Source organism: Trichosurus vulpecula, chromosome 4 (assembly GCF_011100635.1).
Source record: "Trichosurus vulpecula isolate mTriVul1 chromosome 4, mTriVul1.pri, whole genome shotgun sequence".
In the NCBI taxonomy this organism is placed as follows: Eukaryota; Metazoa; Chordata; class Mammalia; order Diprotodontia; family Phalangeridae; genus Trichosurus; species Trichosurus vulpecula.
The window spans coordinates 340,006,516-340,031,145 of record NC_050576.1 but is presented as its reverse complement, the minus strand read 5'-3'; the positions used below and the strand labels follow the sequence as shown (position 1 = coordinate 340,031,145).

Sequence of the window (24,630 nt, the reverse complement as noted above, 5' to 3'; positions counted from 1 at the left end):
CATCATTTAAATGTCATGTCTACAATGGGATTTCCTACAATAGCGTGACAAAAATTGTGATTTCCATAACAATTTTTAAAAATCTATGCTAGTCAATCTTTTTTTTTAAATTTTAAATCTACGAAAGGACAACCTCTGTATGGGCCTCTCTACCCAAACCCCAACACCCAATGTGTTTTGAGTGTGACAGAGGACACAAGCATAATTGTATTCTTTCAATTCAATTTCACAGATATTTATTAAGTCCTTACTATTGGCAAGACACTATGGATATGAATTTCAGGCAAAAAAAAAAAATCAACACATTCTCTGTCCTCAAGGAGTTTATCTTCTACTCAATGGAGACAAAAAGTACACAAAGGGAGAGATACAACATAATACAAAATCATTTCAAGAGGGAGAGGGTGATAACAACTGGGTGGACTAGGAAAGGGCTTATGTAGATCATGTGCCTGATCTGTAGGAATTCTATAGAGCAGTGGAGAGGAAGGAGCAGATTCCAGACACCGAGGACTACTTGTATAGACACAGAAAAATTGCTTCGAGGAGAGTCAGCACACCCATTTGAATGGAATGGAGTGTTTGAAGGGTAGCAATATGAAATAAGAAGCCTGTGAAAGTGGGTGGGAACCAGATGGCAAGAGGCTTTAAATTCCAGGCTGAGGATTTTGCATTTTATCCTAGTGGTACTGGGGAGACATGGAAGATTTTTTTTTTGGTATGTGTTTATGTTATAGTGGGAGCTCATGGTCAAATCACTGTTTTAAGAATGTCAATCTGGCAACTGTGTAGATGATGGAGAGGGAACCAGGCAGTCAACGAACATTTATTAAGCATCTACTCTGCCCTAGGCACTGTGTTAAGCACTGGGGATATGTAGAAAGGCAAAAGACAGTCCGTGCTCTCAAGGAACTCAGTCTAAAGGCAGAGACAATATGTAAAAAAACTAATGTCAGTCATTTCAGTCATGTCTGACTCTTCACAACCCCATTCTGGAGATTTTGTGCCAACGATACTGGAGTGGTTTGCCATTTCCTTCTCCAGCTCATTTTACAGATGAGGAAACCGAGGCAAACAGGATTAAGCAACTTAAACAACAAATACCAACAAGCTACAATAGAGGATGTACTGGAGATGATCAGCAAAGGGAAGGCACCAGCATTAAAGGAGAATCAGAAAAGGGAAGCGGTTCCTCATTTAGTCTAATTTGCCCCAGGTTATAAGATTCTCTACCACTATCTTTAAAGGGTGATAACCCAATATGTACTTGAATCCCTCTAGGGACTGGGAACTAGACCACTCCATTATTGGAAAGCTCTATTTGTTGGAGATTCATGGAATCACAGGGTCACAGATTTAGAGTTAGAAGGGACCCTGGAGGTTGTCTTGTTCAACCCATAATGGTGGCTAGGCAGTGCAGTGGATAGAGCACTGGGCGTGGAATCAGGAAGATTTATCTTCCTGGGTTCAAATCTGATCTTAGATACTTCCTAGCTGTGTGACCCTGGACAAGTCACTTAACTTTGCCTCAGTTTCTTCATCTGTAAAATGAGCTGGAGAAAGAAATGGCAAACCACTCCAATATCTTTGCCAAGAAAACCCCAAATAGGGTCATGAAGAGTCAGACACAAATGAAAAACAACTAAACAAAAGTTAAAGCCATTCCTTTTGCATATGAGAAAACTGAAAACTTTAAGTGGCTTGGCAAGGTGACCCAGGTAGTAAGTAGCAGAGATGAGATTTGAACTCAGTTCATAGACTTATAGGTTGATGTATTTGGAGTTGAAATGGAATTTAGAAACCATGTAATCTAACCCTTCAGTTTGCCAATGAGGGGTTGAGCTCCAAGGGGGTTAAGAGACTTGTCCAAGGTCAATCAAGTAATGAGACAGAGTCAGGGTAGATCCCATATCTCTGACTTCAATCCAGCCCTCTTTTCACATGGTGCCTCCCTCCCTTCTTTGCTAGGTTGAGCTAAAACCTGCCTCTTTATAAATTCCACTAAATGGTGTTATTTGGATTTCATAAATAGTAACCCTATGTGGCTTAAATCCAAATATGGTACCTTAAATCTCCAGAACTCTATTGAATATTAAGCCTTTGAATGCATGGTGGGTGGTCATACCCTGTGGTCCCTAGGCAAAGTAAACGCTCTTTGAAAATTATACAGGCAGGCCCTGAAAGAGTTGTCAAAATGATTCCCTTATCTCCCACAATATATATCTCATTAATTTTGCAAAAAGTAAGAGGTTTCCATCATAGTTGTACTGTAATGAAATCCTTATATGGCTGAACTACTTTCCTCAGCCTTTAAAGCTGATGTCTCTATAGAATATTTTCTCTCTAATCATTCAAAATAGGTCAGTGATCATATCACTTTAGAAGAGGTTCTTTATTTCTGAAAGTAGACTTAAAATAATTCCTAATGTATCAGATTTGAAGACAGATATTCAGTCGTACATACTTTTGAACCAGGTCCCTTCCTACCTTTCCAGTCTTCTCACACCAGCTCCCCTTAGTCTGTGATCCAGAGACACTTGCCTCCTTGCTGTTCCTCAAGCACAATACTCCATCTTCCAACTCTGAAACTTTTCCTTGGTTGCCCTCCATGCCTGGAATGTTTCCCTCCTCATCTCTGCCTCTGAGGTTCTCTAGCTTCCTTCATATCTCACCTTCTGTCAGAAGCCTTTCCCAGACCTCTTAATATTAGTGCCTTCTTTTTGAGACAACCATTCCCCACCCTTCCACCGCCATGTTATATCTTGTTTGCACATGGTTGTATATAATTTGCATACTGTCTCCCCCATTAGATTCCTTAAAAGCAGGGATTTTTCCCCCCACTTTCTTTTATCCCCAGCTCTTAGCATAGTGCTTTGTACCTAGAAGGCACTTAATATGTGCTAGCAGACTTACGGATAGATTACATAATTATTCGCGATCTAAGAACATTTCATGGGTTATTGCACTTCTCCAGGTTACAAAAAGCTATCCCTGTAGCAATCACACATACACATGCATACAAAATACAACATGGAGAGCACATTATTGTTTCTGTTCTAGAGATGAGGAAAATTGGATACAGTGAGGTCGAATGATTTGCTCACAGCACCATAGTGAGTGAGCATCAGAGACTGACTTTAATTTGGAATTCACTTTCTAATACAATGCACTGTCTCCTATAGCATAGATTAATATTTCAGTTTAGTAGCCTAGTCTAAAGCAGCTGCTTGATTTATTTTGGTGCAGTAGAGCCAGAAGACTTGGACTTTGGATCAGCCTCTGCTATTTAGTAGCTATGTGACTGTAGGAAAGTCATTTAACCAGTTAAGACTCAGTTTCTTAATCCTTAAAATGGGGACAATGATACATTCATTATCAACCTCAGAGGGTTGTTCTGAGGAAAGCACTTCATACCCTTAAAGTAAAACAAATATTATTATTTCTATTTTGGGCAGCTAGGTGGCACAGTGGATAGTGTGTTGTGCCTGGAAGACTTGTCTTCCTGAATTCGAATCTGTCCTCATACACTTAGTAGCTGTGTGACCCTAGGCAGGTCACTTAACCCTGTTGGCTGCAGTTGTCCTCATCTACAAAATGGGCTGGAGAAAGAAATGGCAAACCACTCCAGTATCGTTGCCAAGAAAACCCCAAATGGGGTCACAAAGAGTCAGACATGTCTGAAATGACTGAACAACAACAATCATTTTTATTTCATATACTCAAGTCCCACTCCAATGACTCACAATGGCATGACAATGAGCATGTCAAAGACTGGGCCAACAGACCCAGCTATAAGCTGGAAGGGCTTCAGAAATGGCCATGGCAGTGGTCTCTATGACTATGGTCCAAAGACCAGTCTAATTACTTATTGGCTAGCCACAAAAGTGATAATTTTTTCAAACAGTGACTCATGTGGACCATCTACCAAGGCATGGAGAGGTTGTGATCTGTATTAATGAAGATAGTACTCATATATGCCTACACATACATATAGCTTTTCTGAAGTACTGAAGACATATCCTCTTAGCTTATTTCCTGATCACTTATTTACTGGAAGGAAATCTCTAGTGCAAGTTCAATAGATAAGCATCCATATCTTTTAATTTTCTCTTTTGCACGAGGAATCAAAGGTTGCCTTAAAACTCACAACTCTGCACTATTGCATGTGTTGGGGTTTACATCTATGAGATCGGTAAGGTCTCTGTAAGAATGAGAAATTACTAAATGGGAAACATCCATGCATAAGTGATCTCATCCCTTTCAACCATCTACCTTTCATTTCTTTGTTTAAAGCATTGGATGCTATGGTAGGTAGAACCTCTGAATTTGGAGTCAAAAGATGTAGTTTCATATTCCAGCCCTGCCGCTTCTTATGACTTTCTGTGTGACTTTGGACAAACCTCTTACCATTTCTGAGCATCTTTCCTCATTTATAAAATGTAAAGAATAGTGATTCTACTATTTATAGACATTTATTTAGATCAAATGAGTTTATATATATATATATATATATAATATTTTACAAACTCTAAAGCACACTATATACATAAACTATAGTTATTCTTTTTCACAGGGATAGAAACTAAAACAGGGGGAAAAGGAGAGGTGGAAATGAGTAAACCTTTGATGCAAGGCTAACTCAAAGCTGTACCCCACCTTGATGTGTTTTTCCTAGACTGGGTTCTATGTCTTGGACTTCTTTCTCTACCCTGGGGCCCAATGTCCTCTTAAAGTTAACATGTCTCATACCCAAAATATTTTACTGTCTAGCTTTGATTAGAAATTGATATGAAAAAATAATCCACAGATTGGGGTGTTAATGGCTAATAAGGGTTCTTGTGTTATCCTTCTTTAGGTATTTGTATTTTAACATGTGAATTTTCAGACCCCAAAGCTTCATCAAAAGGAAATAACCTGCAATGGTGAAATGTCAGGCACTCTGACAAGCCAATAAGGAAGCTGGGAGCTGCAAGGGTCATCCTAGAATCCATTAAAAATTGCAATATATAAACAGATATGTTCCACCTATGTGTAAAGCTGCCCCTGTTATCAATCCCTCTACTGAGTCCCCAAGACAGAGCTTACTGAGGAAGCACTCATAAAACCGTGTTTTTCCTCTTCCAGTCATAAAAAAAAAAATTCCTACTAAGTGAACGTTCTTCCTGAGGGTCTGGGGGAAAAGGAATCAGAAATCAGAAAAAGAAGAAACATACGATCATAAATCTGGAACTGTAAGATACCTTAGAGGTCATCAGCTACAGTTCCTTCATTTTACAAATGAAGAAACTGAGTTCTAGAATGGTTATATGACTTGCCAGAGGTCAGGATTTTAATTCAGCTTCCATGACCTCAAGTTCAGTGTGTTTTTTCCCACTGCACTGTGGTGATGGGGAGGACTATTGGGCCCAGGAAGGTTTTGTAAACATTAGAAGACAGAGGTTTCTACTCCTTTCTTCATTCTTTTGTTATATATACATGTTCCCTACTGTACAAATCCTTTGCCTAAACATCATTTCAAAGACTAGGAAGAAGATTGAGTGGGGGGAGGGCTAGAAGGTTGTTGGGTTTTTTTGGGATGTCTTATTTTATTTTTTTTTAGTACCAGGTGGCACTCACAGTTGCTATGGCACTGACAAGTAATTAATTCCTGTCTAATTTAAACTGTCTGTTGAACCCACCAACTATATAATCTACACTAATCCTTCATGTGGAGGTAAACAAGGTGCAGGAATTTTAAAATAACAATATCCCAGAGGCATAAAGAATACCTGAAACTGTGTCTTGTTTTGTTGCTGTTAGGGATTCATGCCATTTACTAGGGTGAGGAATCTGAGAGGTGGATCCTATAGTGCTTTCTGCCACTGTTACAAACCCATCAAGCTGCAGTATGTAAAAATAAACCTTCACAGCCTAAGAGTTTAGTATCCCAAATACACTCAATTTGCATGATGCCTTTTACAGTAAGCAGAAGGGTCCTGAGTCACAAATTCAACCAAAATTGGAATTTTATTTTAAGCTGTTTCCAAACCATTAAGGATCGCTTCCTCCCATCCCATCTACCCTTCCCTCTCCAAACTCTTAGATGAATGATTTATGTTCTATCTCCTCCAATTAGAGTATGAACTTCTTGAAAGCAGGAATTATCTGGGCTTTTTCTACTTGCGTCCCCCACACTTAGCACAATGCTTGGCACATACTGGGCACTTAATAATAATATTTTTTTCATTCCTTCAAGATCTAATTTGAAGTATCCCTTCATAAACACCCAATTCTAACTCTTGTTACCTTGGCTGTAGCCCAGCACAGTTGAAAGAGTACTGAACTTGAAGTCTAAAATTCCAACTGATAACTTATATGTCAGAACTATATGACGTTGGGCACTGAACCCCTCTGAGACTCAGTTTTCTCATCCTTAGAATAAAATCCCTTCCACCGTTAAATCTATGATACCAATTCAAATCTCCTGAAATTCTTATAAAAGGGAAAGCAAAATAAATTTGATTTAATACACTCAAACGTGGAATTTATAAAGAATAGGGAGAAATTATACTTACCCTTGAGTCTTCTTGTTATATCCATCAGAATTTACTTCAATGTGATTGTCAAGGTCCTGGTCTCTATGGGAAAAAAAAAAGTTCACACTATATTAGATTCACCTTTGAATTACAAGAAAATGGTCTTTTGAACCAAAGGTCACACAGGGAGTAACTGGCACTGTTACTCTGATCTGAAGAAAAAAAAAGCTTTATAAAACAGTATGTAATGTTAGAATTAGCTTTAAATGATTATTTCACATAAATACGTATGTCTTCCCAACTTCTTTAACCCTTTCCTCCCCATCCCTTCCTCCACCCCAGTGCAAGAGTAATTGGACAAACTCTTTATGAATGTAGATATAGGGTTAGCACCTGGACTCTGTTTTCATCAAAAATTCCTGGGTGAGGTAACTTCTCCTATCAATACAAGTCAACATCTCTGCCACTTATAGCCTTAGAGAGTTGTCTAGAGTATTCAGGGGACAACTGATCTGCCCAGGGTTTCATTGCCAGAATGCGTCAGATGAGGGACTTGTAGCCAGCTCTCTATCCACTACACAACAATGATCTTTTCATATATGGATATAATGGACTATTATTGCACTGAAACAAACTATGCATGTGAGAAATTCAGAGAAACTTGGGAAGATTTGCGTGAATCAATTCACAGTGAACTTAGCAGAGCAAGACAAACACCGTATACAGTAACAGCAATATTGTTTTAAGAATGACTTTGAGTAAGTTGTTTTGTCTATTATAAATACCCAAATTAACTATAAAGGACATATAAAGAAAGATGCTATCTGCCTCCAGAGAAAGAACAGACAAATAGAAGTATTTATAGAATAATTTTACATACATACACACATATGCCTATTTGTGTCTAATGGTAGGCATCTCTAGGGTAGGGGAGGAGAAATCAAGAAATTTACATGGTAATTTTGTTGTACATTTGAAGGGAATAACAAGTTGTACATAGTATGTTATGGAAATGCTTCTTTTATTTCATAAATTAAAAATAGGAAAAAAACCAAAAATGTAACTGAAAATAATATTAAAGGAACACCAAACACTGAGTAATTATAATGACTAAAGAACCAATAATACAATATATATCCCTCTTCTGCATATGAAGACAAGAGACCATGTGGATGATGTTAGATATAATGCCAGAAATGGTCATGAAATTGGTTGGTTTTGCTTAACTGTTTTTCTTTGTTACAAGGGAAGGTTCAATTCAGGGTTGGGATGGAGGTAGAGTACATCTGATACTTTCTATGAGGCAAAAGATAAGAGTTCGCAGTAAAATAAATAACATATATGTGGCCTTAAAATTCAGATTACCAGACATGAGGATAATGATGATTTGGGGAAGAGGGAGAGACTGCAATTTAATCAGGAGGAACTGGGCATAAAGGAAATAGCCAGGTAAAGCAATATTCAAGGATCAGATCAGAAGTTTCCATCAGAATTCATATTACCTGAAACATGAAGAATCCATTTAAGATTTGAATCAAAGTCTGATGGAGAATAAATGGAGAAACTGAACAACTGTTCTACATAAAATATTGGATGATTCTATAGACAGACAACTATTAACACCAATCTTGATGGGCAAAAACAAAGTCTATGAGGCACCAAGATAAACTGCTGCATTAATAAGCACCTCATATATCTGTAGTTAGAAAATATAGGCAAAATATATTGCAGATCTTAAAGTCCTGTACAATTTTAGCTATCATTAATATTAATTTATGTATCCTAGGAATCCAAGGCTATAGGACTACAATAAATCCTCATGTGCAGGAGGACCAGTCTCTACTGTTGTCTCTGAATTCTCTAATATCTGTGGAATTATCTTTAGTCCTTAGAAATTCCATTTCTTCCAAGGCTACTATCTTTCTTCTAATGGTCCTAGGCTTGAATCCTTTGTTTAGATATGCTTGATATAGGTTGCATTGATTAATTAATTATGTATATTTATTTTATTAAACACTATTGGGAGTTTTTACTGAAATTTTCCTTATGCTGATAGGAGTTAACATGTACATGCACATACACAAAAACAATGAAAAATTAGGATCTCAATTTTTATCAGGGAAAAATCTGGTAGTATTAATTTTAAGCCTCCAACATCCAAATTAAGCTTCCATTCATAGGAGTTATAACAACAATTCACAGTTCTATAACTTTGCGAGTTTTATAGTGTTTTGCTTACAACAACCCATTGGCATAGGCAGTTAATGTATTACCCCATCTTACAGATGAGGAAACTGAAGTTCAGAGAGTTGAGGTGAATTGCCCAAAATCACAGCCCCCCCCCCCCGAAGGATCAAAGCTATTATAAAAATTGTTTTTTTGACTCAAAATCCAGTGCTCTTTTTAGTTGAATTGTATACATTTGAATATACAGAAACCATTATAAGTGATCTTTAAGGCAGTGTGCCAGAGGAAAAAAACATAATCAATGAAACAATGACGCTCTTCAGGTTCCTCTAAATAGTTTGGAAAATGCCTGAACAGTTTAGTGCCATACGTTTCTCCAATGAAACAATCAAGCCTTCCTTTCTGTTCTCTTTCCCTTCTCACTCTCCATTAGAGATGTTGACAGATAGTGAAATAAATCATCAAAAGGGACTGGAGTGAGAAGGAAGAGAAACCTACCAGAGACATGGAGACAACCTATCCCTTAGTAATCGAGAGGGAGCTACACGAAAATGGGATTATACCTTTTCTTCCCAATAGATTATCACAAAAATAGCACTGGGAATCATTAAAAGGGGTCAATAGACCCTTTTACCAGTGGTCTAATAGAACTTCATTTGCTTTATCCAAACTTGGAGCTCATCAAACAAGTAGAATGGACTTTATGACCTGAATCTAAAGGAAACAAAACAAAACTGTGTGACTAGTGTAAGAGCAAAGGAGAAAAGACACGAGTGAAAAAAACAAATCAAGGACGTTATTGTTTTTCAGCCTGATTGATGTCAACAACTAGCTTTGACAACCCAACCCAGGCAGCCCAGACTGCTCAGAAACTTCCCAAGTTACTTGGGGTGTAAAAATAAATTTTCCTTGTCTAATTAAGTCTACATAATTTACATCATGTCTTTTGCACCAAGGTATAAGATGGGAAGAGCTGTGATTTAAAGCACTCAAAATAGATTTTTAGAAAAGCCCATCCAAATGTTGCCTAGCAAACAAGAGCATGTGTGTAAAGCTGTATAACAGAAGAAGGATTACAGTAGAACTGACTGTTTCTTTTTCTTGTAATCATTTGGAATTTATTTCAGTGATATGGCCACATCCTTGGCCTCTGTAGATCATGAGAAACACTTTGGAAAAAATAAGCACTACATATTTCAGCTGGAAAAAGGAATTTCCAAAAATAGAGAAAAGAGCTAAGTGTGGTGGTACAGACCTATACTCCCTATTACTAGGTTGCGTTAGATCTGGAGTTCTGAATGGCAGTAGGCTAAGCCAATCAGGTAGCTGCATTAAATCCAGCACTGGACCAAAAAGCAAAAACAAAGCAAGTTAAACTCTGAAGCAAATCAGTAAGGAACGATGCTCCATGAGAGGCTGCTGTATTTCTACCTGGTTGAAATATAGAATCCCAGGGGAAGAAGAGAGAGGGAGAGAGAAAGAAAAGGAGAGAGGGATAGGGAAAGGGAGGGAGAAAGAGAAAGCATAGCATAACCTGCCTCATTTTATAGAAATACAAATTGAAGGCCAGAGAAATTAATTGACTTTTTTTCCAAGGTCACATGGGTAGAAAGAGAGCAGAGCCTATATTCAAACTCAAATCCTTCGGTCCAGAGCTAAGGATTCCATTACACTATACTGCACCTCATATATTCTGTCTTTGTTTTCGTGTGTGGGACATAATACATTTATAAAGCAGCAATATATTTGCCTCAACATAACTTACTTTAACTGCTCATTGTTCAGCATGGAATACATTTACCAAATTACAGAGTGACAGTACAAAGGATTTACTATGCATCCTCAATTTATGTCAAAAATAAAATCTTGGGCATGAAGCTTTTGATTGAATGGGAGTCTTTGTCACTCTGAAAGTGGTATAGAAACTACAGTGAGATCATTTGTATAATTGTTCCAGCTATGTTGTGAGAAAGGGGGAACATTTATGTTAATTTTTCAGGGCATTTCTTTTTAAAACATGAGAGAATTAAGGCTTTGACATTAAGGAAATTAGTGTTCCATATTGATATAGGCCTAGGCAAGCACAGAGGACAGAAGATACAACAAGTCAACTTTATCAATGTTGAGTCCTCAGATTTCAATCCAACTCAGGTGCAACAGGTTTTCATTGTTGCTGCTGCTTGCAGAATCATGAAGAATTGTCACAGGAAACCAAATCCAAAGCTTCTTATAGTTACACTTATTTCAGTTTTACATGTTCTGGACATCAGAAGACTTAGTTCAAACTCTCTCTTCCACCTAATACCTATATGACCTTAAGCAATTCATTGTGGTCCATTGGGCCTCAGTTTCCTCATTTGTAAAATGAGACGGTAGGACTTGATGACACTTGAAAGCAGCATGGTATAGTAGAAAGAGGGCCAGATTTACAGTCAGAGGATCTGGGTTAAAATCCCCATTCTTCACTTGTTCCCTGTGTCACCTTGGGCAAGCCATCTTTAATTTTCTCAAACTCAGTTCTCTTATGGATAAAATGATAGGGTTAGACTAGATGGTCTCTAAGGCTCCTTCTGCACCTAAATCTATGAACCTACATATTCATACTAAGTTTTGCTTTCCCAGAATTCTACTCAGTATGGCATTCAAACCAGGAAAACCTGGGTTCACAGTCCCACCTCTTACACACTCTAGCTACATGACTCTGGGCAAGTAATTGAATTTTAAGTACTCTAGGCAATTCTCTATGACTATAAGTTTCAGAAAAGGTGTGATGTGGATTGGTAAAGGATGTTTCCTCATTTGGGAGTTCCCTGTATCAGTGAAATCAAAGGTCCAGTGCAGAACCCTATATTTTGGTGTCAGTAGGTTCAGAAGGAAAGTGTTTCTTTTATGTGTTTGTGTTGAGGAAAGGGTTTCAGAAGGGTGGGAGGACATTTCATTGAGACCAGAGGCAATGAGGGCTGGGATAAAGGTGGTGGCTATGCTAACAGATCAGAGGGCATTTAGCATGTTCAAATCCTTGCTCTGCCATGTTACTGTTGTTGGTGTTGGTCATTTGCTCTTGTAGGGGACCAATGAAATCATGAAGATGATATCTTAATTTGCGCATGAATTGGATTTAAATGAGGCAGTGCTGTGCAAAGTCATAGCCTCACTCATCATAAAACCTCCTTGGACTTCATTTCCTTACTTAGAAAACAAAGTGGGATAACTGGATGGTCCCACTGTTCCTTTTGGCTCTAAATCAATATTCCTATGATTATAACATCCATTTAACATTTTTTAACGATTAAAGTAGTTGGGGGCTGGGGTACAGTCTTTCATCACACAAACATGATGTTATAATTGGGCAAGGACATCATTTTCTGTTCCTGACAAATGTTATCTTTTATCATTCTAAAGGTAAAAATGTCAACAGAGGAATTAAAGTCTTGATTCAGACATAGCTTCTACAGTCTGGCTAACAATAGCTTATGAACTACCAGTAATTGACTTTCTCCTTTTAGTGTTGGTTCACGGAAATTGGAAAATATGCCTGTTAAGAGTGAAGCATTTTCTCACTGTATAAGTGAAATTTCCCCATAAATATGCATTTGTTCAGGTTGCTGAGTTCCTAGAAGGAGTGCAGGAATGTCTGCTTGTAGGCAGAGTGACAACTGGAATTTTATTCAGTCCCTAAGTGAACTACAGCCGAAAATGTCACCAGTTTCCTCAAGAGAACTCAGCTTTGCTGCAGTACTCCTATGCAGTCATCAATCCATGCATCGCATTAAATAGGATTGTAAGGGGATGCTATTGTCACTAAGCTGACTATGACTCTTCAATATTGTCCTTTCCTGCACCTCCACTTTAAATAATAATAGTAATAGAATAAAGTGAAGCGATCTCTCTTCCAAATAAATCACTCTAAAATTCATGTTTTTTTTTCTACTTATTCCGTGATTATTTATTGAAGAAATTGACTGGTTTCTATCTGAATGTGGTACACTATTGAAGGTATTCAGATATAAGGCTTAATTGGGACCATTCTGAAACAAAATCACCAACTTTCGAATAAACATAACTCAATTACAGCGCTGACAGCTGCCATTTATCCTGCCGTCTTCATACAAAAAAACATTTCTTGTTATAGAAATCTTACAATGCACTGCTGAAATCCACTATATATTGAAAAAGTAATGCATTATTCTTTACTAAAGAAATTCAGTGGGAGAGCTTGACTTGCATCAAACAGAAGGAGATGTATCTGAGAATAGAGTTTTTAAAAGCACTCCATTAACACAACATTCTAATTTGATACTTTGGACTAGTTAATTTTAAAAGTTTCTCCAATACATAACTCCATCTTTGGGAAATGTGTCTCAGTTCCTCTTCCTGTCATCCAGAACTCCTAGCCCAGGTAAAGATGCTTTCCTCCCTCCTGTTATCTTTCTTAGGTTGCTAGGTGGAATACTGGATAGAATACTGTATCTGGAGTCAAAAAGACCTGAATTCAAATTCAGCCTCAGATACTCACTAGCTGTGTGATCCTGGGCAAGTCACTTAACCACTGTCTGCCTCAGTTTCCTTATCTGTAAATGATGATGATAATAGCACCTACCTCCCAGAGTAGTTATTATGAGGATAAAATGAGATGTTTGTAAAGTGCTTTGCTAATCTAAAAGTATTATATAAATGTTAGTTATTGCTATTAATTATTACTTTCATCCACATCCAACTCAGTTCAATTTCTAGGAGTCAATCTACAGTGCCTTTTTCTATTAGACTCTTCCATTCTGCCTTTAGAACCCATGTTTAGTGACCAAACTCCCTGCCCTGCTGCCATTCCCAATCTTCAATTTCTACTTCTTTTGCATTTTCTACTTTTCATACTAACTGAACATCCCTCCCCACCCTCTACAATGCTGGCCATTCCTTTCACGCCCTCCGATAAACAGAGCAAAGAACTGGCATTCGCTTTTCTTTCAATTGCCATTTCTACTTTTTTTCCCTCTTTTTTCTTCCTTCCCCCTTCCCCGCCCTAGAGATGGCTACCATTAGACACAAATAAACACATACATACACACAAATAAACACATATACACATGTACATGAAAATATATATGTAGATACGTATAATCATTCTATACATATTTCTATTAATCAGTTCTTTCTCTGGATGCAGATCACATCTTTCTTCACACGTCCTTAGCCACTTCTAGAAATTTATTCTGTCCTGTCACTCAGCTATATTTCCTCCTTTGTAGTTTATGCCCTGATTATATCACCCTCTCCTGATTAACTGCTGCTGTCGTACACAGGCCTCCAGAACATTTGTCCACCTTCCCTGATAACATTTTCACTTTTCTTCTGCCTTTTTTGTCACACTCTTCCATTCCATCTCATATCCTGCCACCATCCTTGATAACTTCAATATTTGTATTTCATTTCTTTCCCTGTATCCCCAGTGCCTAGCACTGTGCCTGCTGCATAACAGACACTTAAAAGGCACATGTTGACTGATGGATTGATTGATCAATTACCATTCTAATATTCGCTGGTCTCACAATAAAAACAGTACCAGACTTGAAGACAGAATCCAAGGCCTGTCGCTGTTGTTGTTTGTCCTTCATTCTCAAAGAGAATGACATCCCAGGGTGATGTCTTGATTTGCCAGTAAACTGGATTTAAGGAGGCAGAGCTGCACAAAGTCGTCAGCCTCCCTCTCTCCTCCAGAGTCATCAGAGGTCCAGTAGCAAGACAAAAGTCAATGTAATTGGTGATGGTCTGGGATGCAGTGGACAACCTTGGCCTTTCTAAATCTAAGGTCTTTCCTAGACCTGTACTGAAGTCCAGTCAAGCCCCATATTACCAGTGTGACCTCAGATTCCCCAATTGTAATTTAAGCAGGTTGGACTGGCTGTTTTCTAAGATCTCTTCCAGATCTGATATTCTATGATCAGGCAGCACATCTATGATTTCCCCTTCCAACCCCAACTGGGTTCAAAGCCTGACTTTGGAGTCAAATGATCTGTATTCAAATCCTGGTTCTGCTCCTTACTACCTGCATCACCTTTGGGAAGTCACTTAACCTTTAAATCTTGGTTTCCTTATCTATAAAAAAAGGGAGTTGTAGAAACCCTTTAGGGTCCCTTCTAGCTCTAGCTTTATGAACATGTGATACTCAACGCTAAATCACTGCTCATCAGCCAATTTTGTGTCATCCCTTGATCCAGGGAATGCAATTTCCAGCAAGAGATTTGTTATAACAGCATTTCCACTACCACAAAGCAATTTTGAAATGCTATAGAGTTCATGTTAATGCATTTTACTTGTGTTAATAAAGCACTTTGGAGTGAAGTCTACCACAGAAAAGCAACAAAGGGCAGACAACTGTATGAAATGTACAATTTTTGCTTAGATCATTTATTTCAGTAGCACCCCTGGGCTCTGAATTATCTCATGATTAGATGCAACATCTTCCAAAAATCTTTTCTTCAAATGAGTCTTAATTAATTTTGCTTTTCAGCCTTGATAACCGCCTCCTATATAGCCCAACTTTGAAAATGGCTCCCTAATGGGAGGAAGGCTAGCTAAGCTGAGCCCATAATGGGACAGCATGTTGTCTTGGTGACAAGGGCACAAACCCTAGATGGTATTAAACATAAGCAAATAAGAAAATGATGCATGACCATTTAAAAAAAACCCAGCAGTAGCAGGCCCATAATTTTAAAAGGAGAACCCCATTACTATCTTAAAAAGCCAAATGTATGCCCTTGGAATATTTAGTGTTATAACCATATACTGATTTGAAAGAAAAATAAACTCAACTAAGAAAAAACACTCACCAATAAAAGAACGCACTACTAGCTTGACAAAAAATATACATCAGCAGCTTTAAAAATTCTTACTCAGTTCTTCGGAAATCATTCAGAGAGGGCAGCAAGATTAAATGTTCTTCTTACCTCTTGCTGTTTCTGAAAGTTGTTGGATTCACTTTAATAAATCTATCCAGGTCTTGGCTCCTTTAGTAGTAGAAAACAAAAATGGTTTGGATCATTGATAAGACTTAAAAATTATTCCTATTATAAATCTTTTTTCATTTAAGTGTCTGCCTATGAAACTCAGGAAAGTTACAGTATCATAGATCTAGAACAGGAAGTGATTTTCAAGGCCACAGAGCCTAACTCCCCTAATTTACCACAAAGATGAGGGAATAGAAGCATACTGAACTTAAGGGACTTGCCCAAAGGTACGTAAGTAATCAACGTCGGATGTGGGACTTGAACCAAGTCCTCTTAATTCCAGAGACAATGTTCTTTTCACTGAATCACATTGCCTTCCATTTTGTTGAAAGTATGCATATTTTTTATTCATTTACCTCTGACTGTTTCTGAGAACTTCAGGAGTCACTTTGATGAATTTATCAAGATCATCTTGGTTTCTTTAAATAGCAAAAAATAAAAACAGTACAGATTAATGATATGGTTGGGGAGGTAAGTACGCTAAAGTTACGAGTGGTTCAAACAATTTTCTGAAAGTCTGTCAAATGCCTTGGAAACAGATGGGAGAATGATGAATATTCTTTCCTCTTACCTCTGATTGTTTTTGAGGGTTTCAGGATTAACTTTGATGAAATTGTCAAGATCTTGGTCTCTTTAAAGAGGACAAATAAAAACAGTTTGGATTAGTGATAGGCAAAGATTTAATGCAAAGAATATATTTGCGGGGAGGGCAGGGGAACAAAAGGGATCTAGATATCACTACACTAAGACTTATTTTCTTAAAAATTAGTTGATTAGAAGTCTTGGAAACAGTTGCCTAGCCACTCAGAATGAGGATTAAATTATCTTGTTTGAATAGAAAACAACTCTGATTTCATATATTTTATTTCCAGTATCCTTCTGCTATTAGTAAAATGTCAAGTGTGTCTATGTCTGTAAACAACTCCCAAACAGAATATTTAGGAATATTTACCACTCTGTGGCTTCAGATCTTTAAAATGCTTTGCATACATTTACACAGATGCTCTATAGATATTAGTTAATCCTCAAAACAACCCTGTAAGATGTTAATTCTGTTAAGAGGGCCTATTGCTCAACCTTCTAGCCTATGCTCCTTCTTCAAGGATAAGATTTAAAGGATGGATTAGAAATTTATAGTATATCTCGTAGCTTGTCATATTTATTTATTATATTTCTCTCTTCATTGAGTTAAAGTCTTTGTTTCTTCCATATTTTTTTAAAGTACAAGTAAAGATATATTCTAAACTCAGTTAAACCAGAATGTACTTCAAGAAATAAGTATTTTGTGTATTTTCTTAAGTATAAGCTGTTAAAATGATATGTACTGCCTATTTTCTCAGAATAATATCTTTCTACTTTCAACACTTAATTAGCTTTAATGTATGGTAATTACCAGCTGTTACAAAGAATGAATATGTCTATTGGCTTCTCCGTTTGGTGCTCAGAGGCTACAATGACACATAAAAGGCAGAATATGTAACGAATGATATGTTCCTAGTGCAGAACCAGGAACCCAGTATCTGTGTCACAGTTCTTCACAGACTAACTGATATACAAATAAAGTTGCAAGGTAGAGATCAGAGATAAAAGTTTTAGAATTGCAAAGATTCCAAGATAGATCCAGTGAGAATCACAGATCTACTCCAAATAAAATATAGTCTCTCACTTTCTAATTTACCTGCATTATCTAAGGCTGAGAAAACCCAAGATCAACAGAATTCAATTCAACAGGCATTTATTAAACACCTACTAAGTGCTTGAGGGCAGTCTGGTGGCGCAGTAGATAGAGTGCCAGGCCTGGAGTCAGGAAGACTCATCTTTCTGAGTTCAAATTCCGTTTCAGATATTTACTAGCTGTGTGACCCTGGGCAAGTCCTGTTTGTTTCAGTTCCTCATCTGTAAAATGAGCTAAGAAGGAAATGGCAAACCACTCCAATATCTTTGCCAAAAACAAAAAACTGAAAAAACAAACCCAAATGGAGACATGAAGAATCTGACACAACTGAAAATGACTCAACAACAATAACAACTGGGTGCTGGGGGAGTCATAAATTTTAGATCACTCAGCTTCTACTCAGAATTTTTAGCCTAGTAGGAAAAGAAGGAACAAACACAGATAACTATACAATTATATAAGCATTTTTTAAAAATCAGACCTATGAATTTGTTGACATAGGGAATTCGTGGCTAGGAAACTACCTCTATCAATGCAGATCGATACCTCAAAACTTAATCTTAGACGCTTGCCCAGGGCACGGAGGGTTTAAGGGACTTGCCCAGAATCACACCAGCAGGGCATGAATTCAGGTCTTCCTGATACTGCAACTGGTTCTCAATACACTATGCTATGGTACCTGTAATTATGCTAAAATAGTGTGAATAAAGTATAAAGAGGGGCCCAAAGCAGAAGGCTATTAGTAACAGGGGTGTCGTAGAAGACTTGATGAAAGATGTGGTCCTTGAGTTGAACTTTAAAGAATGGATAAAGATTCACCAAGTAAAGAAGAGATGAGGCCATAATCTAAGCATCGACTATATACAGGGTGTTGTTCCTAAAGTCTGGACACATAGGCAAAAATGTGTATTTTCAAGAAATGAAATGAATGAAATTTCAACCACATTTTATTTAATTGGAATATTAATACATAACATCTTCAATATGATTTCCATCATTTGTGATGCAAAAGTTGATGCTCTTTGCAAGATTCACGTAAACTCGATGCAATGACTCCACATTGCCATCAATTTTCTCATGTGTCCAGACTTTAGGGACACCCTATACATCTGAACCTGAACTTAATAATATAGGAGTATACCAGGATAGAATAATATCATGAAAACCCAAGGAATGACCTTACTGAGTCTATCTGCAAATGTCTCCCTTATTCATCCTCTCCTTTCCAGCCACATAACTGTCACCCTAGTCCAGACCTTTATTATTGAAAATAAGTGGTTTCCCAACTAAGGAAGACAGGGAAAGGCTGCCCTGCCCCAAGCTTCTCCTGTGTTCAATCCATTCTCCACATAGCTTCCAAAGCAATATTCCAAAAGAATAAGTCTAACAACATCCCCGCTATCATCAATAAGCTTTAAGGTAAAATATAATCTCTGCTTGGCCTTTAAAGCTCTTCATAATTTGGCTCCAGCCTACCCTTACATATTAATTGCACATTATGCCACTTCACACACATTGTGTTCCAGCCAAACTGGCCTACTTTCCTTATACTCAATATTCCATTTCTAGTCTCCATGCCTTTGCCGTATGCCTAGAATGTCATCTGACATCTTATTCCTTCAATGTTCTGTTCAAGAACTGCCTCCTTCACAAGGCTTCAGCTGATCTCCTCCATTGCTAGTGCCCTCCCCACCTGGAAATCACTTTGTACTTATTTTGCATTTGCTTATCTCTGTACTTGTTATTTCCAGCCAGTGGAATATAAATTCCTTCAGGGCAGATCTTTGTTTTTTGTTTTTTGTTTTGCTTTTTAATTCCTAGCTCCTAGAACGGTACCTGACACATATTAGGTACTTGAATAAATGCTTGGTTAATAAATGAATGGATATACGAAAATTTTGCTGAGCAAACACCCAGTCCACCCAATCAATTATTGGATTCTTTTCCCAACTGATTCAGGTTTCTTTGTTATCTAAACATGAGATTACGGAGGGAGAGAAAGGAAAGCCTCTATCTTTTACCCTGTGGTCCTCTTGATAGCTTTGGGATTCACACTGATGAAATCATCAAGACCTTCTCCCCTAAAAGCACAACAGATAATGATTAGATCAGTGAATCAAGGACAAAAATTCAGTGAACACCTGAATAAATTCAGGGCTGTCCTGGATCCTGATGAGGGCACAGTCTCTGGGAACCCCCTTGAATCTGGAATACAGTCTCTGGGAGCCCCCTTGAACTGTCCTTGAATCTTCCAACTGGATCTGGCCTTCCCCTAAGGCCACAAGCCTCACATTATCATTAGGCCCAAATCTCTACCTAGCCTTGCCCTTCATTGTCCAGCTACTTCCTACCCTTAATCCCATTCTCTTGGTTCCTAGAGTCTGACCTCATCTCGTCCTCCTTAGACTCCTCCTCAAGACCCTCCCTAAAGCCCTCCTCTAGTCACCCCTGACCACCCCTCAATCCCTCCTACAATCTTTGTGTATATAATCTCCATCTTGCCTCCATGAAGGTGCTCAGATTCAATCTAATTCAGTAGGTTGAATCTGGCCCACTTGTGGTAACAGGTGTCACAAAGGGGGAGGGGGAGATTTCTGAAGACAGCCCATTGTGGTGAATCCCTAATAAACTTTGTCTTTTCCCTTGGCTGAGAAGGCTTGAGTTGAATTCTTTCGGCAGGACCCAGTGGGTCAATATTTTGGGGTGTCCAGCACCTCTCAACCTTTAACCTCTTCAATCCCAGGGCTCACTAAATTAAAAGGGAATTGAAAACAACAGCGACAATAATATTTTCCACTTTTCTAAAATGCTTTCACATCTATTAACTTTATGCTGATGAGAATCTTTTGAGGCAAGCAAGAGGAGTTCATCTGTAGTGGTTTCTCTACTCCATTTTTCTCTGGATAATAATTAATATAACCACCTCCGCCTTAACATTTAAGAAAGGAGAAAGCAAACATAGTCTCGTGTTCAAATACACTAAGCAGGCATGAAAATGTCATCAGCCTACAACTCCTTTATCAGCTTTCCTAAACTGTTTGCTGACCAAAGTTCCTTTCAGTTTGTTTGAGCTCACCGAATGACTATATCTGTGCTCTTTTTACAGTTGTGGCCGAGCTATGATGTAACTGTTGAAGTGGATTTGTAAAGCAGGAATCACTGTACCCAATTTGGTCCATTTTTGAGCATATGTTAGAGAAAACCAGATCAGGAATCTGTGCTTTTCTTACCCTGGGGTAGGTTTGTTTGTAGTTCGGTTCACCTTGATAAGATTATCCAAGTCTTGGTTTCTTAAAACATTAAAAAAAAAAAAAGCCCAGATTAATCACACAGAAGGGCATAAAATAAATTTTAACTCTTGAACACAACCTCTTTACCACTGATTTGGTTAAATGCTTGCTGTTAGACATTTTAGCCTTTAATGACACTCTTTAGCCCTATGTAAAAACAGAAAGCTATTAAGATTTTATTGACTCTTAATACATATAACGATTGCATTTTAGGAGGTGTTAACTCAGTAAGTCTGCCTCTTACTTGCAGAGCAATATTTCTCCTTATATACTCTCTTCTACCAAATTTACACAAAGAGTAAGGATGGAAAAGGCATCTAGAATATATTAGGAAATTATATCATGTATCAGCAAAGGATAAAAAAGATATTATGACATATAACATTTTTGTTGCATCTAGGGATTTGCTATGGAAATAAAATGAATATGTTCTGATTCTATATCATATATATGTGTATACGTATGTGTATAAACAGATACACGTATGTGTACATGTATATGCATGTTTACAATTATTCATATATGATATATCTATGTAAATGCATGTAGTGGTATATTATGCACATAGTGATATGTGTATATAGTATATACACATTTATATATAAATATTATAAGATAATGAAATTGAACACACAAGCGAAATTTATTTCATTCATTGCTTTAAACTCATACTTCATCTGTCACATTCACCTCCTTTCATGATAATTTTTATTTTATACTGTTCTCTCATCCCCACACTGTGCTGCCAAAACATAAAAATGGCTCTTGATTTTTTTTAATAGAAAGATGGTCCATTAATCTTGTACAGATACTACAGATCAATAAGGAGCTGGGTCCAGAGTTAGACGGGAGAATGGAAGCAGTCTGGATTGCCTTTGGGCAATTACATTGTATTTTTGAGTAAGCCAAGCCTCTCTCTGAAACAAAGACCCATCGATTTAATGATACACTTCTAGTGATGCAGTATGGTTGCCGGTCTTGGAATGCCATGAGCCCCAAAGTATTAAAGCTGGTAAGAACTCAAAGGACCAAGGATAGATGCATGGTATAAGGGTGAGCAGGCTGCAAGAAAGTATCAATGGAAAATTGGGTAGATGGAATGCATAAAGGATGCAATGAGAAAGAGAGATGATCAGAAATGGAGGTGGGCTAAGAATGTAGGAATAACCAATGAACAGCCCACATGCTCCATTGGTGTCCACATAATGTAAGAAGGGCTAGAGGAAGGGTACAAGAAGTTTGGAGATCCCACTGTGAAGAATTTATAAGCAGATGTGTACAAAACCACACAGGGTGGGCAAACATGGATGGGTTATAAGCTGTACCACTAGAGGGAGTAGCCACATCGATGAGATCACAGATCCATTGAACCATGATCCTAGGTGGCTCTGAAATGATGATGGTTACAGAAGAACCAGAATGAGGAAAAATAACGTTACACTTTTGGACTTTCCCAGCAGTTTATTTTATTTCTGTGTGATCTTATTTCATCACTTGAAGTGCTTATGATTTTGTTGGTGTAGGTTCTCCATCCACCAGTGTGGATTGAAGTCTCTTTATAATTTACTATTCAAGAATTTCTAAAGAAAAAAAAGGAAGGAAGGAAAGAAGGAAGGAAGGGAGAGAGGGAAGAAGGAAGGAAAGAAAGAAAAAAAGCAATAGTAAAAGAGAGTGCATTGATTGCTTAAATTTGTTTAAGTCCACAGACCCAGATGAACTCTACCCCAGTATCATAAAAGAACAGGTCATAAACATTACCATCAATGATATTTGAAATATCATAAAAATTAGGAGAGATTTCATGGGACTAAATTGTTAGTCAAATATGATAAAAGAAAAGAGAGAAGAATCTTCAAACTAAAGTCCATAGAAACTTAACTTAATTCTTTGCAGGAATAGTGGTTTAAGGAAGAGTGTCTCTTGACTGTGCTGGCTGGTATTAAATGGCCCCTCACTTGCTAATGATTGCTTGAACTTGCTCCAGTTCTTTCAAGAAGTTAACCGATATGCTTGGTCTTCTCTATAGCTTCCAGAACCCTAGAGGCCCATCTTTCGAATCTTCACCTTGCCCATGACTATATACTTACGTACCTTTCAGAAACCTATAGAGAATTGAAGGGAGGGCCCCCCAGTCTCTGGTTAGGTCATGTGCTTCATACAAGCAAATGAAGGTGAAGTTAGCTCTTTGTCTTATTTCTTAGGTACAATGTTCCGATGGACTAAAAGCACAGTCAAAGGAACATCAGAGTAAAAAAAGGCAAAATAAATGGTCAGGAAAAGACAATTATGGAATCATACAATTTTAGAGCTAAAAGGGAATTTAGAGATTATCTTGTCCAACCTTATCATTTAACAAATGGAAAAACCAGGTCACAGAAAGGGTAAAGGGCCTGTCCAAAGTTACACAGCTCATTAACAGCAGATGCGGGGTTAAAACCCAGGTCACTTAGGTCTTGTTTCATTATTCATTCTACTATACCACATTGCTTCTACTTATTAAAAAAACAAAGCAGAAATAAAAAAAATTGATGTAAACCTTGAAAAATCAATCATCTATCTATATAATCAAAAACTAATAGCAATATTTTGGTAATAATTTGACAGGAAAGCTCACATTTTCTCAGGATTATAAAGTCATTGACATTTTATTAATTTTCACAAAATTTTATAAAATTTAGAGAAGTTCATTAAATCTTACCCCTGATCACCTTTTCCTGTTCTTGGATTTACTTTGATGAGATTATCAAGATCTTGGGTCCTTTAAACATTTAAAAACAATTTCACAATAAGTAAAATTATGATAAATGCTTAACATTAACATTGATATTATTAATAATTCATATGAAGTTTAAGCTTGGAGGAAATTTATTACTAATATAATACCCCTTTTTATTTGATGGTCTAGACCTAATTAGAGCAAAATGTCTAACATTAAAATTGATATACCTGTTTGAATTCCCATTTATTCTCAGAAGTTAAATTTTGTAAAATTAAGGCTTAAATTAAACAAATCAGTTGACTGATTAGTATAGTTGTGGCCAGCCAAAAAAGTCTCACTTGACCCATTTGAATAATCCTTATTAAGTCAAATTTGAACTTGAAGCATACTTGGTCATAATGTCATTTTTCACTAACAGATGGACCAAATTATTTTTCATAGTAAACTGTCCACTACAAAAGAAAAGATTTCCATAAATCTTACCCCTGGTTATTACTGTGGGTTGCAGGATTCACTTTGATTAGATTGTCCAGGTTTGAGCCCCTTTAAACATTGAAGAAGACATCAAGTCAACCCCATATCAAGAAAATAAAACATTTTCTAAAGCTGAGAAATAGTATACATAATGTTCATAGAAATAACCCCAGGAAGATCAAACATTGTCAATGAATATATTCATATGTGTGCAGGAGCTTTCAATTTACCTGAAAGTCAGCTAGAAAAGCACTCAATTTCAGAATTCCAATCCCAACCATAGATACCATACTGAAACTCTGCTTTCCTCATAATATCTATTTGGTAATACCAAAATTCATTGCCACCTATCCTATACCAAGGGGAATTATTGCTACCAAGCCCAATGTGGAAGGGCAAACAGTAAGTGTCTTTAAAGCAACTTCAGAGAAATTATAACATGCAATGTTCCATGAAAAGCTTGCTAATCAATCACAGAGCTCCTTGCATAAATATATAACCAATTTCGCTTTAATCTATTCAGCCTCTGCCTCTGGTTGTTTTATAACTTTGTGCTAAGGCTACAAATGGTTGCTTATGTTAACAACAAACAACAGAAGGAGCAAAAGGAGTTATGACTCTAGAAATGTGACAAATAATAATTTTAAATGTGATATAAAATAATACATCACATCACTGAAAAACCTATCACTATTTCACTATTCAGCCTTCGGCACACTCCTACTTTCCATCTTAGTGAAATTTTATGTTTCTTATTACAATTACA

At 37.3% G+C, this 24,630-nt stretch overlaps 1 protein-coding gene across 1 annotated transcript in view; it reads right to left on the bottom strand.

Annotated features, from left to right (window-relative positions):
- The window catches only part of SCEL (sciellin), a 145,156-nt gene that overhangs the window by 45,786 nt on the left and 74,740 nt on the right, over positions 1-24,630 (bottom strand). Inside the window, exons 21-29 of the mRNA XM_036755756.1 lie at positions 23,874-23,933; positions 23,370-23,429; positions 20,612-20,671; positions 19,403-19,462; positions 16,278-16,337; positions 16,063-16,125; positions 15,647-15,706; positions 6,555-6,617; positions 4,148-4,201 (exon numbers count right to left, since the gene is read on the bottom strand). Coding sequence (XP_036611651.1) covers positions 4,148-4,201; positions 6,555-6,617; positions 15,647-15,706; positions 16,063-16,125; positions 16,278-16,337; positions 19,403-19,462; positions 20,612-20,671; positions 23,370-23,429; positions 23,874-23,933 — 540 coding nt within the window. The remainder of the gene's footprint in view (positions 1-4,147; positions 4,202-6,554; positions 6,618-15,646; positions 15,707-16,062; positions 16,126-16,277; positions 16,338-19,402; positions 19,463-20,611; positions 20,672-23,369; positions 23,430-23,873; positions 23,934-24,630) is intronic.